Source organism: Dipodomys ordii, unplaced genomic scaffold (genome assembly GCF_000151885.1).
Source record: "Dipodomys ordii isolate 6190 unplaced genomic scaffold, Dord_2.0 Scaffold5, whole genome shotgun sequence".
NCBI classification, from domain to species: Eukaryota; Metazoa; Chordata; class Mammalia; order Rodentia; family Heteromyidae; genus Dipodomys; species Dipodomys ordii.
The window spans coordinates 32,891,695-32,905,224 of NW_012267221.1; the positions used below are offsets into that span (position 1 = coordinate 32,891,695).

Sequence of the window (13,530 nt, forward strand, 5' to 3'; positions counted from 1 at the left end):
AAAATAATAAACATTCTCTAGTCACTCTATTTGAGATTTCTATCCCTCTTCTGGCCACAGTTCCTGCTTACTTTGCCTCACCCATATCAGTTTGCATTTTCTATAGGCTATATAACCACAATATTTATATGTTTTAATATCTTCATGTTCAACTATGATAAAATAACATTAAAAAGAATAGGATTTTTTCTCTTTGTCTTATTTATGTATCAGCTGCATGTAGAATAACCTGATAGCATCACTCAATGAAAGATAAATGAATATATGCATCACAACCTTGTCAGGGAGTCCTTAAGAATTAACATCTTGAATAACAGAGTAAAATAAATATGAAGAGAAAAATCATAAGGCATGTTTTAGGAAATTCTGATTCTAATGCTGTGCTGATTCTAACATTTATAATGACTCTTGAAAAGTCTCTAAAATATGCTTTCCTTCATTTTTTCATTCTGAATGTGAATAATAATTCAAGCTTTTTTGACATGTGTGTTTATTGCCAGAATCAAATCAGCAATTCTTATAATGCATTTGAGGAAGCCGTGTGGATGTTTGCAAAATATTTCTGCTTTCTAATCAAACAAATGGATACTAACAAAATATTAGCAAAATTAATATAGTAAAATGTAACAACATTACTTGCTGTCTATACATTTTTTAAAAATGGGTGATGCTATGATCAATAGCTATGTTACACATTCTCATATATACTGAGGGAAATATGCAGTTATATGTCTGTGTGAAAACTATTCAAAACCTCAAAACAAACACTTGTGTATATTTTATTATTCCAACAATTCTACTGTAAGAATGGCCATATGAACCCAGAGACATTTATGAAAATTTGGTTTGCAATTATGACACAATGATCGTTGGTGTAATTATGAACTGAATAATCATACATAAAGTTTTATATTTTCTCTTGTTGGTCAGGATTTGTATCTGGCTAAAAATACTACTCTGGAAGCCACGCAGGGTGCCATGTGCTAATAATCTCAAAACTCAGTAGATGGCGTTGAAAATGATAAAGATTAAATGATGCTTCAATAAACAAAACAAAACAGCTGTCACTGGTGGCTCATTTCTGCAATCTTAGTTATGTAGTAGGCTGAGACCTGAGGATCATGGTCCAAAGTCAGCCTGAGCAAAAAAGTTCCTAAGACTCTTCTCTCCAATTAACCACCAGAAAGCCAGAAGTGGAGCTGAGATTCAAACTGGCCTGGAGAGCAAAAGTTCAGGACAGTGCCCAGGCCAGAGTTCAAGCCCCAGCAACCTCTCTCTCTCTCTCTCTCTCTCTTTCTCTATCTCTTTCTCATTCTCTCACTCTCTCTCTCACACACACAAATTACATAATTTAATTTTAAGAATAAAATTTGTTACGTACAAGTGTCTCATGCCTGTAATTTTAGCTCTCAGGAAGTTGAAATCCAAAGGATCATGGTTTGAAGTTGGTTAGCAGAAAATTTTGCAAGACTCTTATTAACCAGTAAGAAAGTTTGGCTGGAAGCATGGCTCATATGGCATAGTGTCTGCTGAGCAAGCAAATAGACTTAGTATAAGACCTTGAGTTTTAACCTCAGTATCAGAAAATAAAATAGATAAATCCTCCTCTGGAAAAACTTCCTGAACACATATATTAATGGATAGAACATGCTCAAAATAAATTTAAAATTTAATATATTAAAATTCAATAAATGTAAAATTGTTTTTTATTCTAGAAAAGACACACATGTCTAGAGAGAGCTGATAGATTTATATATATATATATATATATATATATGTGTGTGTGTGTGTGTGTGTATGTAAGCTTATATAAAATGCATCAAGTAAAATATAGGAAATAATTTGAAAGTAGAGCTCTGTGTATGTTATAAGTTGCCTTGGTTATATAGTGCTATGTAGATGGAATTGAGAATAATCAGGATAGTTCAGAGTTTAATATTATTAAACCAGAATAAATAACATTTTTGAGGTAGAAAATTTCTAATTTGGAGGATACAAGTCATTTACCTAATACAATGAACAAATAATTATGGAGTAAGTATATATTGTGCATTCTTCTAAGATTTTTTATATGTGTATACACATGTATATGTACATGTATAAGGCATTTCTAAAATGCTATTCAATAACTTTACAAAAATGTGACTGGTGAATATTTAACTTCTCTAGAATACTTCACCAAGACTCTTACATAGTAAAAATGTATAATGACATGAACTTTCAGAAAAATGCTATTCTAATATATTGTCTCTGTGAAAGATATAATGATATAATTTGGAACATGGACTGCCTTAATGTCCCTTATATTGAATGCCACACAAATCTATTTACCATCTCTATTCAAGTCTTCATGCTCTTTTATCTGGCATTCAACACATAAAAGTTTCTCTAATAAAAATAAAAATAATTACAATATCCATAAAAATTTCCATCAAAGCAATACTGACCTTCTTCACTTCCTTGTATTTTTGAAAAGATTTGCCTGATATTTGAGAGAGGGGGTTACTAAAACCACTTCAGTAGAGGTCTTTTGCCTTATGGAATAATATCACAAATTTGTTTTTAGAAGACATGCAAAAGACCAGAAAACTTATAAGTGTAGAACTTGCCAAAATATAAGGAGTAATATATAGAATTAAAATACCTAACTAAATTAGACTTGTTCAATTTATATTCAAGATGATTTTATTGCCTCGCCTGAATTAAACAAACATACCAGATAACAATTAGGAAGGAGAGGCAAGTTCTCAAGTCCAGTCTATATAACATATAGATATATCTTACTTTGCTATGATAATATGCTCTAATATTTTCAGAAAAAATACTCTTGTTAAAAGTATGTTATTTTATGAATGATGTGCTTTCCTTTGTTGAACTCAGGTATAGTATACTGGAAAATTCCAACAAGTACAGAACTTAGAATTTACCACAAGCAATACTACCATTAATTATTTCCATGTCTTTTAATAGAGACTCAAAGAACTGAAACAAAGAGAATTTGCTCGGAATGTAGCATCTAAATCCAGGAAAGATGAAAGAAAACAGGAAAAAGCACTCCAACGTTTGCACAAGCTGGCTGAGCTAAGAAAGGAAACTGTATGGTAAGTATTCACTGAAATGTTAAGTTTCCTTAAAATATGACAAAAATAAAAGGGTTGGAGGAGTGAGAAATAAAGGGCACAGATTTATCTTTTCTGTACCTAGAATAAAGCACACACATTTCCATGGCCTTCTGTGGGTTGTAAACAGTAATTTACATTTTATTCAAACACCTGTCTATTGCACATTTCATTAAAACGCCAACATTATCATAATTTCAGTTTTTAAATATAAATCTGGAGAGATTTGAAAGAAGGGGTGACATTGTCCAAAAAGAAATGTACTCTTTACCTGACTTATGTAACTGTAACTCCTCTGTACATCACCTTTATAATACTATTTTTAGTCTAATATTATATTCTTAGACTATCTTAATTGAAAACTATTCTATTTTTTGTGACATGGAAAACATGTTACTAAAGATGAGAGCAAGACTCTCTCTTGTGACCTTCTTAAACAAAAGCAGTTTTAAGAGGAACTTAATTTTTGAATGAATATTTGGAGAACTTTAATTCAAAGTTCTCTTTAAAATTTAAAAAGGAAATCAGGAAGATTCTGTGCCCTTTACAAGCATATATCAGAATTAGTGTTCCTGTGAATAAAATATAACTGAGCTGTTAGAAGTTCACAGCTCTTAAAGTTTGACCTCTTTCTCATAGTGAGCAGTGGTTAGATATGAACAGTATTAAAATTCAGACCTTATAACCCCAGCTAGAAGAATGCTATTAAAACAAAATCACTTTAGAAAGTGCCTTTTTATTTTCCCAATAAATAAACCTTTTCTTGTTATTGTCTATAACAATGATTTTATACCATATCTATTTTTGTACTGAATAATGTTTTTGGATATATTGATATATCTGAACATTTTTAGGGAAGCTAAATTTAGACAACAAATCAAAGTAAAGTCTAAATATATTTAGAATTCTATGTGGAACAGTTAGAAAAAAAATAAACATTGCCACAATTCAGTAATGAGATATGTTTATTCTATATGAGAATAAGTGAAAAATTGATGAAAGATAAGGTGATAGAGAAGTGTGGGACCTATGTAATGTCTTATCCTAGAAGTGGCAATTGACAATGTAATTTCTGATATGGTATAAAAACAAAGCTCCAGCATAGCTATGTTTATCACAGCATTTTTCACGGTAACTTAGATATAGAACCAACCCAGATGACCCTCAGTAGATGAATGGGCCAAGAAAATGTGGTATATATTTTGGCATTCTATGCTTCCATCAGAAAGAATGACACTAACCCATTTGTTAGAAAATGGAAAAAAACTTGGAAAAATTATGCTAAGTGTTTTAAGCCATACCCAAAGAAATATACGTCCTATGGTTTCCCTCGTTTGCAATAATTAATATATGTGTAGGATAATTTTATCAGATGAGCAGAAAAGCTCAAAAGCTATGTACATAAGACATTATAAGATGATGTTATATGAAACGAACCCAAGATATGGATATAAGACATCTTTCTTTGTTGTTATTTTAATGTATTATGTGATTTTTTTTTGTTTCCTCTGCATGTTCTTCCCCCTGTTGTTGATGTATTTGATTTTGGTACCTTGCATCTTGTATATACATTTGTCTAATTTGGAGAGGGGAAGGAGAATCATAAAATGCTGAAACAAGGATATAGGATGACCCACTGCAACAATGATATGTACAAGACAGTATATTGGAAATGAACTTTACAACTTTGGGGGAATGAGAAGAGTGGGGGAGGTGAAGGAGGGAAGAGAGTGGGAGAAAAACAAAAGAGGAGGTAACTGCTCAACAAGAAATGTACTCATTACCTTACTCATGTAATTGTAATACCTCTGTACAGCCTCTTTACAATAAAATAAAATTTTAAAAAGAACTAGATTTAAAAATATATGTAGAAAAAACTCCTATGGTTCTTACATAAATTACTAGCTTCAATATAGATCTCACGTAGTTCACATTGAATACATAAAAACACTCATACACAGTTTTCCATTGATTTTATTCTTTTAAAGATACGGAAGTAGAAAGTGATGCCGGTACTTCATAGCAGAAAAGGTCAACACATGATGTTAGTGGTTAAAGAAAAATATTGAATAAATATTAGGAAATTTAAAAATTCAAAAAACAAATTTTAAGAGAATCAGATATTCTGCAATATTAATTCTGGCAGTGTAAGGATAAGATTTATGAATTTATTATATCTGCATATTGAAAAATATCATTTTTGTTTCATTTTTGTTTTTGGTGCCAATCCTGGGACATGAATTTAGAGTCTGGACAAGTTCCATGAGCTTTTTTTTGCTCAAGGCTAACACTCTCATAAGTGAGCTACAGATTCACTCCGGCTTTATGCTGGCTAATTTAAGATTCCCACAGACTTTCCTGACTGTGCAGGTTTCAAACCACAACTCACAGATCTCAGCCTCCTGAATAGTTAGAATTACTGAAGTGAGCCAATAGCACCCAGCTAATTAAATTCTTTAATCATACTAATTCATGGTTATGCTCCAATACCAAATTAGTAGAATTCTCATCTCAAACACATTCCATTATCTGGAATAACTATATATTATGATATAACTCAAAACTTCTGGATATTTTAGATATTGAGTCTCAAAATCCCCAGAGACTCAGCTCTCCTCATGCTGGTACTTTCTGCCCCTAAGATATCTTTGCTTGGCAGCAAATCAATTGGAGGATCATCAATTCAATGAAAGTCAGTTGAACTGGATTATCCAACCAAATTCTCAGCCTTCCTACCTTCAGCTCTTCAACCCTTCAATTCTTCAACCCTCTTCATATTTTCCATATAGTGAGAATGATGTCAACTACTTGTAAATTAGAAGTAATTGTACCTTAGGGAATTGTACAATGCTTTAAAATATCCCTGAAGAAACCAAGAGATGGAACAAACTTGGTCAGGAAGCACTGATTTGTGAACATAGCAATGGGCTATAGGCATTGCTGTTCATAACTAGAAAATGTCATCTCAAGACAGTATTTCCATGTTGTCCCACAAATAATCAATAACTGGAAGGATGGAAATTTCACCACATGATAGTCATTTCCATACAAAGGTGTCAAAAGTGGAAAAATATTTTCATGGTGTTTTTAAGTTGTGTTTGAATACCTTTCTTCTGAAGTGTCCTATTTAACATGCACTTTGTTTTCCTATTGTAGTGCTCCTGGAAGTGGTCCCATGTTCAAGTCAACAACTGTTACCGTAAGAGAGAACTGCAATGAATTTCCCCAAAGTGTTGTTGTGGATTCGGTTAATAACCAGCAAGATTTCAAATGTACTTTGCAACATAGTGAAGAGAACACGAAAGATGTTACCACAGTTCCTGTCGATTCTGGAAGTACAAATAATTACACAGCAAGAAATAACCAACCCGGGGACCAAGCCCAGGGAATTCACAGACACAAAATTGGCTTTTCTTTTGCATTTCCAAAGAAAGCATCCATGAAGTTGGAGTCCTCAGCTGCAGCCTTCTCTGAGTACAATGATGATGCCTCTGTGGAAAAAGAATTCAGCAGAAAAAGTAGATTTGTCCCCAGCACTTGTCATCTTCAACTATCTCCCGCAACAGATGTGCTTTTGAATTCTGAGGAGAAAGCTAACTCTTTTCATCCAGCAGAAGTAATGCACACTGACAAAGAGACTGCTCACACTCAAGAGATAAAAGAAGTCTCTAGTGAAAATGGTACCCTATCATTGCCTTCATTTTGCCAGCTTCAACTCCCTTTATCTTCCTATGCAGATAATTGCCAAAATTCAGTCCCATTAATGGATCAAATATCACTGGAGGAAGTTACTATTAATGAAGACATACCTGTGAGTAGTGACAGTTCGGAGTTGTCGGAAAATAAATCCACAGTCCTTGAAGCATCTGATGATTGCATATTGGGACAAGCTGCCACAGAGGAAAATGTGAAGAGTAACGAATCTACAATTGAAAATGAAAATAAAAATTGTCTGGAACCCCTTGCCTCATTGAATATTGGAGAGGATAATACAACCTTACATAAAAAATCACATTTATGTAAAAGACAATGTGAGCCATTTGTACCTGTACTTAACAAACATGGAACTACAGTTCTTCCATGGCCATCAGAAATGTTAGTCTATACAACTACAGAACCATCAATTTCTTATAGCTGCAATCCTTTGTATTTTGACTTCAAGTCTAAGTTGAAGAACCACCTAGAAAAAGACAAGCTGCCTTTAGATGATTCTTATTCTCAGCAGAAGGAAGATGCTACCAAGGGACCAGTCTCTGATCACAGGGGCATATCTACTGCTGGACTCTCTGATTGTGAAATTTTCAGTAGCAAAAATGAACATAATCAAGTCGCTCCTATTTTGGCTGATGATTCTCCATTCAAAAACTGTGATTCTGGAAAAAATGAAACCCTGGTTCAGAAGTATAAAAATATTTCTTATAGAACCAGGAAAGCAGATAAGTACAATGCTACTAAAAGTCACGCAAAACAGGACACTCCAGATGAGAAGTACAACAAAATAAGGTTAAAAGATGCTCATGAACACTGGTTCCATAAAAGTAGGAGAAAGAAAAGAAGAAGAAAGTTATGTCATTATCATCATGGGGAGAAAACCAAAGAATCCGAAACTCATGACAAAATGGAAATGGAGAATCATTACACTGACACAACTAGGAAAAATCTTCCAGACCCAATCTCAGAAAAGCAGTATGTGGCTGCTGAACAATTACTGGATTCATGTGAGTTACCTGATCAAAGACCCGAATTGGCATCTACAGATGTGAGTGAAAATGAAGAGATGTGGAAATCCTGGACAGGTCAATGTAATGACAAAGAGGCTATCAGTTCCATAAACCACCGCAAACAGTACTTAGTATCTTCACATGACCAATCCAATCCAACACTAATCCATTCTGGGGAGCAAAGCTTAACATATTCCAGAACTTACTGTTGCTGGAAAGCCAGACTCTCAAGCTGTAGTCAGGATCACAAATGCTTAGTTCTTGAAAAAGACACAAAATGTGTAAATCAGAATCCTCCTGTCAAAAGAGGTTACAATTCACTCGTGAGTGAATCAGAAAGATTCCACCGAAAACGTAGACAACATTCATGTTCTTACTCGTCGGATGAAAGTTTAAATCGACAGAATTATTTACCCGAGGAATTCTCAAGGCCATCAAGTGCTTCTTTTGCTCTCTGTAGGCCTAAAAAGAAACGAAGGAGAAAAAGAAGCAGATTCTACCCTAGAGGTGAAACCTTGGAGGTGAAAGAAAATACAGAAAATCCCATGAAAGGGAATCCGTCTTTAAGTCACCTGGATGGGTTAATAATAAGTGAAGACAAAAAGGAGGAAACAAAACCACAAGAAGTTGCAAATGTGGAAAGGAACTCGCAACAATCAGAGAAAGTCAATGACCAACTGGTTTTCCACCCTGGTAATTTGCTTCCTTCTGAAGCCAATGGTGAAGCTGGGCCTTTGTTAATGGAGAGCACTCCTGGCGTGTTACCAGAGGCTTCCCATGATTCTCCCACACCGCCCTATGTAGCTAATGTCCCAACAAAGCAACCAACGGATAATACCTTGCTTGAACACAAAGGAAGAAGTGAGACTAAAAGTATCCGTGGAAAGCAGATTCCTTTCAAGGTGCCTAAGACTGAAAGGAACTTTCGACAGCCACAGCCTAAATCCTACCTTTGCCATTATGAACTGGCTGAGGCTCTTCCTCATGGAAAGATGAATGAGGCATCCACAGAGTGGCTGTGTTATAATTCAGGAATCCTTAACACACAGCCTCCATTACCATTCAAGGAAGCACATGTCACTGGCCACACCTTTGTAACCACAGAGCAAATTCTGGCTCCGTTGGCTTTACCGGAACAAGCACTGTTAATCCCACTAGAAAACCACGAGAAATTCAAAAATCTCCCATGCGAGGTCTACCAACATATAATCCAGCCAAACATGCTGGCCAACAAGGTCAAATTCACCTTCCCTGCAACTCCACTCCCTCCCCCCAGCACACCTCTGCAGCCTCTGCCTTTGCAGCAGCCCTTGTGTTCTACCTCTGTAACCACTATCCATCACACTGTACTGCAGCAGCATGCTGCCGCCGCTGCCGCCGCTGCCGCCGCCGCCGCCGCCGCAGGAACCTTTAAAGTGCTTCAGCCACACCAACAGTTCCTCTCCCAAGTCCCAACTCTCACCAGAACGTCCATACCTCAGATCTCAGTAGGACCAGTAGGACCCAGGCTTTGCCCAGGGAACCAGCCACCTTTTGTGGCTCCTGCTCAGATGCCAATCCTTCCAGCTTCAGTTCTTCATCCTAGCCACCTGGCATTCCCACCTTTGCCCCATGCGCTGTTCCCTTCCTTGCTCTCTCCACACCCAGCTGTCATTCCTCTGCAACCCCTCTTCTAGTCATCACCATCAAGGGGCAAGAAAATATGCTCATGACGACTTCTGCTATATGCATAAGTGTTCATCAAAATTGAAAGCTATTGAACTGATGGAAATAAACTGACCCAAATACAGCCTTGTTGATTTTCAAATCAGTTACTGTAAGTGTAATGATGCAAATAAATTCTTAAGTTCCCCATATAGAATATTATTAAAGCACTGACTAGTTTGCAAATCTATATAATAGATGCTGTATATTACAAGGATGTCTTAAACAGTATGTATAATGTACATACAATATATTTATAGTACTGTAATTTATGTTGTAAAGTATGCTCTTGGTTTCTTTTCTAATCTTTGTGTATTTGCACCTATTTAATGTTTAGACAAAGCTGATGGCACTATGTTTTGTACCATGTTCCTTGAAACTGTAAATTCAGTGAAAATTATCTCTTGCAATAAATTTTTGTTAACTATTTAAGTAAATCAAACATTGGTTTTTAGGTGGTCTTCACTATTACAAGAGAACTAGAAGCAGTATAATGTTCTATTTATGGGTATGTCTGAATCTTGAACACGCAATAAAATATTTTCATTCAACACTAGATATTACCATCTAGCTGAATAAGTATAAAAAGGAGTCTTTTTGTTTTTAGGGTTATTTTTTTGCTTATTCAAATATTGCTAATACTTAGAATTTATTGTATCCTGGACTTCTCATTAGATAATAAGCCACAGAAATTCATACTAATGTTGGTATTTGGAAGGGTAATTAATTAAAACCATGCAAAGCACCTACCACAAATTCTTAAACACAAATGACAAATAATGAACATATGTTTATAAAATTTCTTGAATAATACAGTTCTTGAATGTATCATGTTAATTTTTGAGTATTATTTGAGATATATGAAAATAGAAAATCTGAAAATGTTTAACTTTAATAAATCACTGTTAAGTGATATCTTGGGATGACTGGCACTAACATTCTATGTCTTGATTTGCTCATAGCTGAGGCTGTAGACTTAGGATGGAGATTAAATAGCCCATCCTGCAAATCATTTTAGAACCCACCTTAGTATCATATTTCCATTACAGCTAGGCTTAACTAGAAAATTTCTTTGCCTTCCTTCCAGATTTTTCCTTCTTACAATTACCTCTGAATTATTGTTTAGTCAAATTTTTCTGGATATAATGACAAAGGAGCACAATTATCCAATAGAAAACTTAAGACCAGTGTACTCTTTTCAAGAAAGCTGTTCTAGTAGGCCTCTGCTGCAGTTTCTGCCTTTTGGTAAGACTAACTCTCCACACCTGCTACCTGGGCTCATGCCATCAGATATAAATGTTAGAGGACTCTGGCAGTTTCCAATGCCTGACAATAAATTCTGGCATCAAGAAACCCAGAACAGACCCTGTAAAGGAAAAGCAATTTTTTCTTGGTTCTGAGGAAATGTTGTTTTATGTGGCTGTCATAGGAAGTGGACATCTACATGATGTAGCACATAAAGTATCTTCCAAAAATAAGTATTTCATTATATTTAAGTAAGACAAATAGAGAGAAAAACCGAAGTCACTTACTTTCACAATTATTTTTCATAATGATTATTGATTTAAACTTTCTGAAAAATGCTTGCAAAAGACTGAAGACACTAGTTTATGCTGACAAATAACAAGATAAAAATAGTAAGAAAGTAATTCTATTTCAAATGTTCTAAGTTAATTTGTCCCAAAATATGAACTTAAATTGGAACAGATGACTCTTTCCCTGAGCAAAATATTTGAAACTACCTTTGAAGATAAAGTAGATCTGTTATCTTCTGGGAGATGTTGACCCAGTTTATTTTCAGACTGTCAGATCATGGTTGTTTATTCTGCTGCTAAAAAGCCAAACTAATCCTTTGAAATATGAAGAACAACTCTCATTTTCATCATCTTTTGACTATCATTCTACTTATTCATTTTGTCTCTTGTAATGACTTTTATTCTTGATCTCTTTCTTTTTCAAAATTTTTTATACTTACCATTTGTCCATAGGTTTATCTCTTTTTTTCATAATATCATTTTTTCTCATATTCAATAGCTCTTTTACTCTTACTTTACTAAATGGTTTGGTTAAATATACCTAACTTCTTATTTGTAACATAATATACTCAACTGCTAGCATATGAAAGTTTGAGAAGGAAAATTTGCATGTACAGTTAGTTGAAATTGAGATAAATAAGTTGAATGGCTTTCATAAATACCAGTGGCTGGTATCTTCAACCTTATATATCAAAGCCACTATATAGATTCCTCTAAATAGTCAATACTATGCTACAGTACTGATTATATTGTCTGCCCATCTCTTATTTGTTAGGGCCTCAAATGTGCAGATAGTTCATCTGCTCAACTTCAGAATACGATGGTTTTTGTTACATGGAAGATGTATTATGTAGACTATAGCCTGAAAATGGAATATCAAAAGTAACTGAACACAATCAAAAAAATTTTCTCTAGATCAAAGGAAGGAAAGGATTACCCATGTTTAAAACAGCTGATCTTAAATCACATTAATTAAAATAGTTTCCAACAGTGGGAGCTTCAAAATATTTTCAAATATTAAGAAAATCTTTTCTAATGAAATTGTGAATCATTTAAATCAAACTTCTATAGCAAAATACAAAAGTTAACTTTAATTCTTTCCAAATTAACAACTTGATTCCTCTAGTTTTTATCTAGTTCTACGTGTGTGTGTGTGTGTGTGTGTGTGTGTGTGTGTGTATATGTCAATCTACTTACCTAACTATACCTACCTAACTACCTATCTACCTACTTAGCCACTAACTCATCTGCCTACCCATCCACCTACCTTTCTATCTACCTACCTACCTGCTTATCAACTATAAACCTATGGTGTTGATTATCATCTATCTTATCATCAACTTTCAGTCTTTCTGCTAGAACTTGTCATCATACATGAATACATATATAATTTGTAAGATGAAAAAGAACTGTTAAAGGAAAAAACATTTTTACGTATGATATAGTCAGGAAAACTGACACAAAAAATTCTATAGTCATCCAACCTTTGTTATTTCATTAATGATGAATTAAAATAGCACAAATTTACTTTCAGCTATGCTATCTCCCATTGTTCTGTTTCCAATTGCTTAACCGATTGCCTAGGCATGCTTTTTCCCCCCTCTAATATGTGCCTAGGCAAGCCTTTATTACTTTCAGTGCCCAAGATCTGTTGAAGTTGCTCAGGATATTTTTCAATAATTTTTACTTTCTCTCATACATAAAACTGGATCAAGGCTTAAGACTTACTTGCATTATGAGATGAAGTCAAAATGCTTTAGCAGCAGCAAAGGCTGGCCATTTGTTCCATAGTGATAACTTGGCTGACATCCAACAACCGTTTGCTAGCTTTATAGGTTGTGTTCATCTTTCCTCATCCAAAGGAGATGTTACTGAGGAAGACACAGCTGTTTCTTCACTCAAAGGCATCTTTGATTGCTAATGCTAACACCTAGAGCAAGATTTTTTCACTGATCTATGCATGAGTTATGTAGAACTGCACCTGCTTGTGCTTTCAACCCTTGGAAATATGAGCTATTGAATAGACTTTAGCATGTATCTCCTAGTGGAAAACTAAGGGTCAAACCAAATTTACTTTCTTTAGTCTTGAAAGCCATGTTTTTAAATAGTCTATTTTATTGATTATATCATTTTCGTAAAAGTTTGAATTATATATATGAATTTAAATATATATTCAGTATAAGTATCTGATATTTTAAATTTGAATTTTGATTTTTCTGATTTATTTTAATTTTATAAAATTATTTTCCTTAATATCTTAATAGTTTCTTGCATATTTTCTTAATAACTTTTGTTATATTTTCATGAACATGATTTTCTGCATTGCTATTGTCTTCATACTATTTACAATATGATTTTTTTATGATTTCATTATATTTTAATTTAACTAAAGGTATTTGGTTTAAGATTGGCTCCCATATCTAGTTTTTATAGATTATCCTTAAGACCATC

The 13,530-nt window shown here is 34.2% G+C and overlaps 1 protein-coding gene across 1 annotated transcript in view; it reads left to right on the forward strand.

Moving 5' to 3' along the window:
• The window catches only part of Znf804a (zinc finger protein 804A), a 235,383-nt gene extending 225,407 nt beyond the window's left edge, over nucleotides 1-9,976 (forward strand). The window contains exons 3-4 of the mRNA XM_013028727.1: nucleotides 2,971-3,101; nucleotides 6,276-9,976. Of these exons, the coding sequence (XP_012884181.1) occupies nucleotides 2,971-3,101; nucleotides 6,276-9,516 (3,372 nt within the window). The 3' untranslated portion in view covers nucleotides 9,517-9,976. The remainder of the gene's footprint in view (nucleotides 1-2,970; nucleotides 3,102-6,275) is intronic.
• The last annotated feature ends 3,554 nt before the right edge of the window (nucleotides 9,977-13,530 follow it).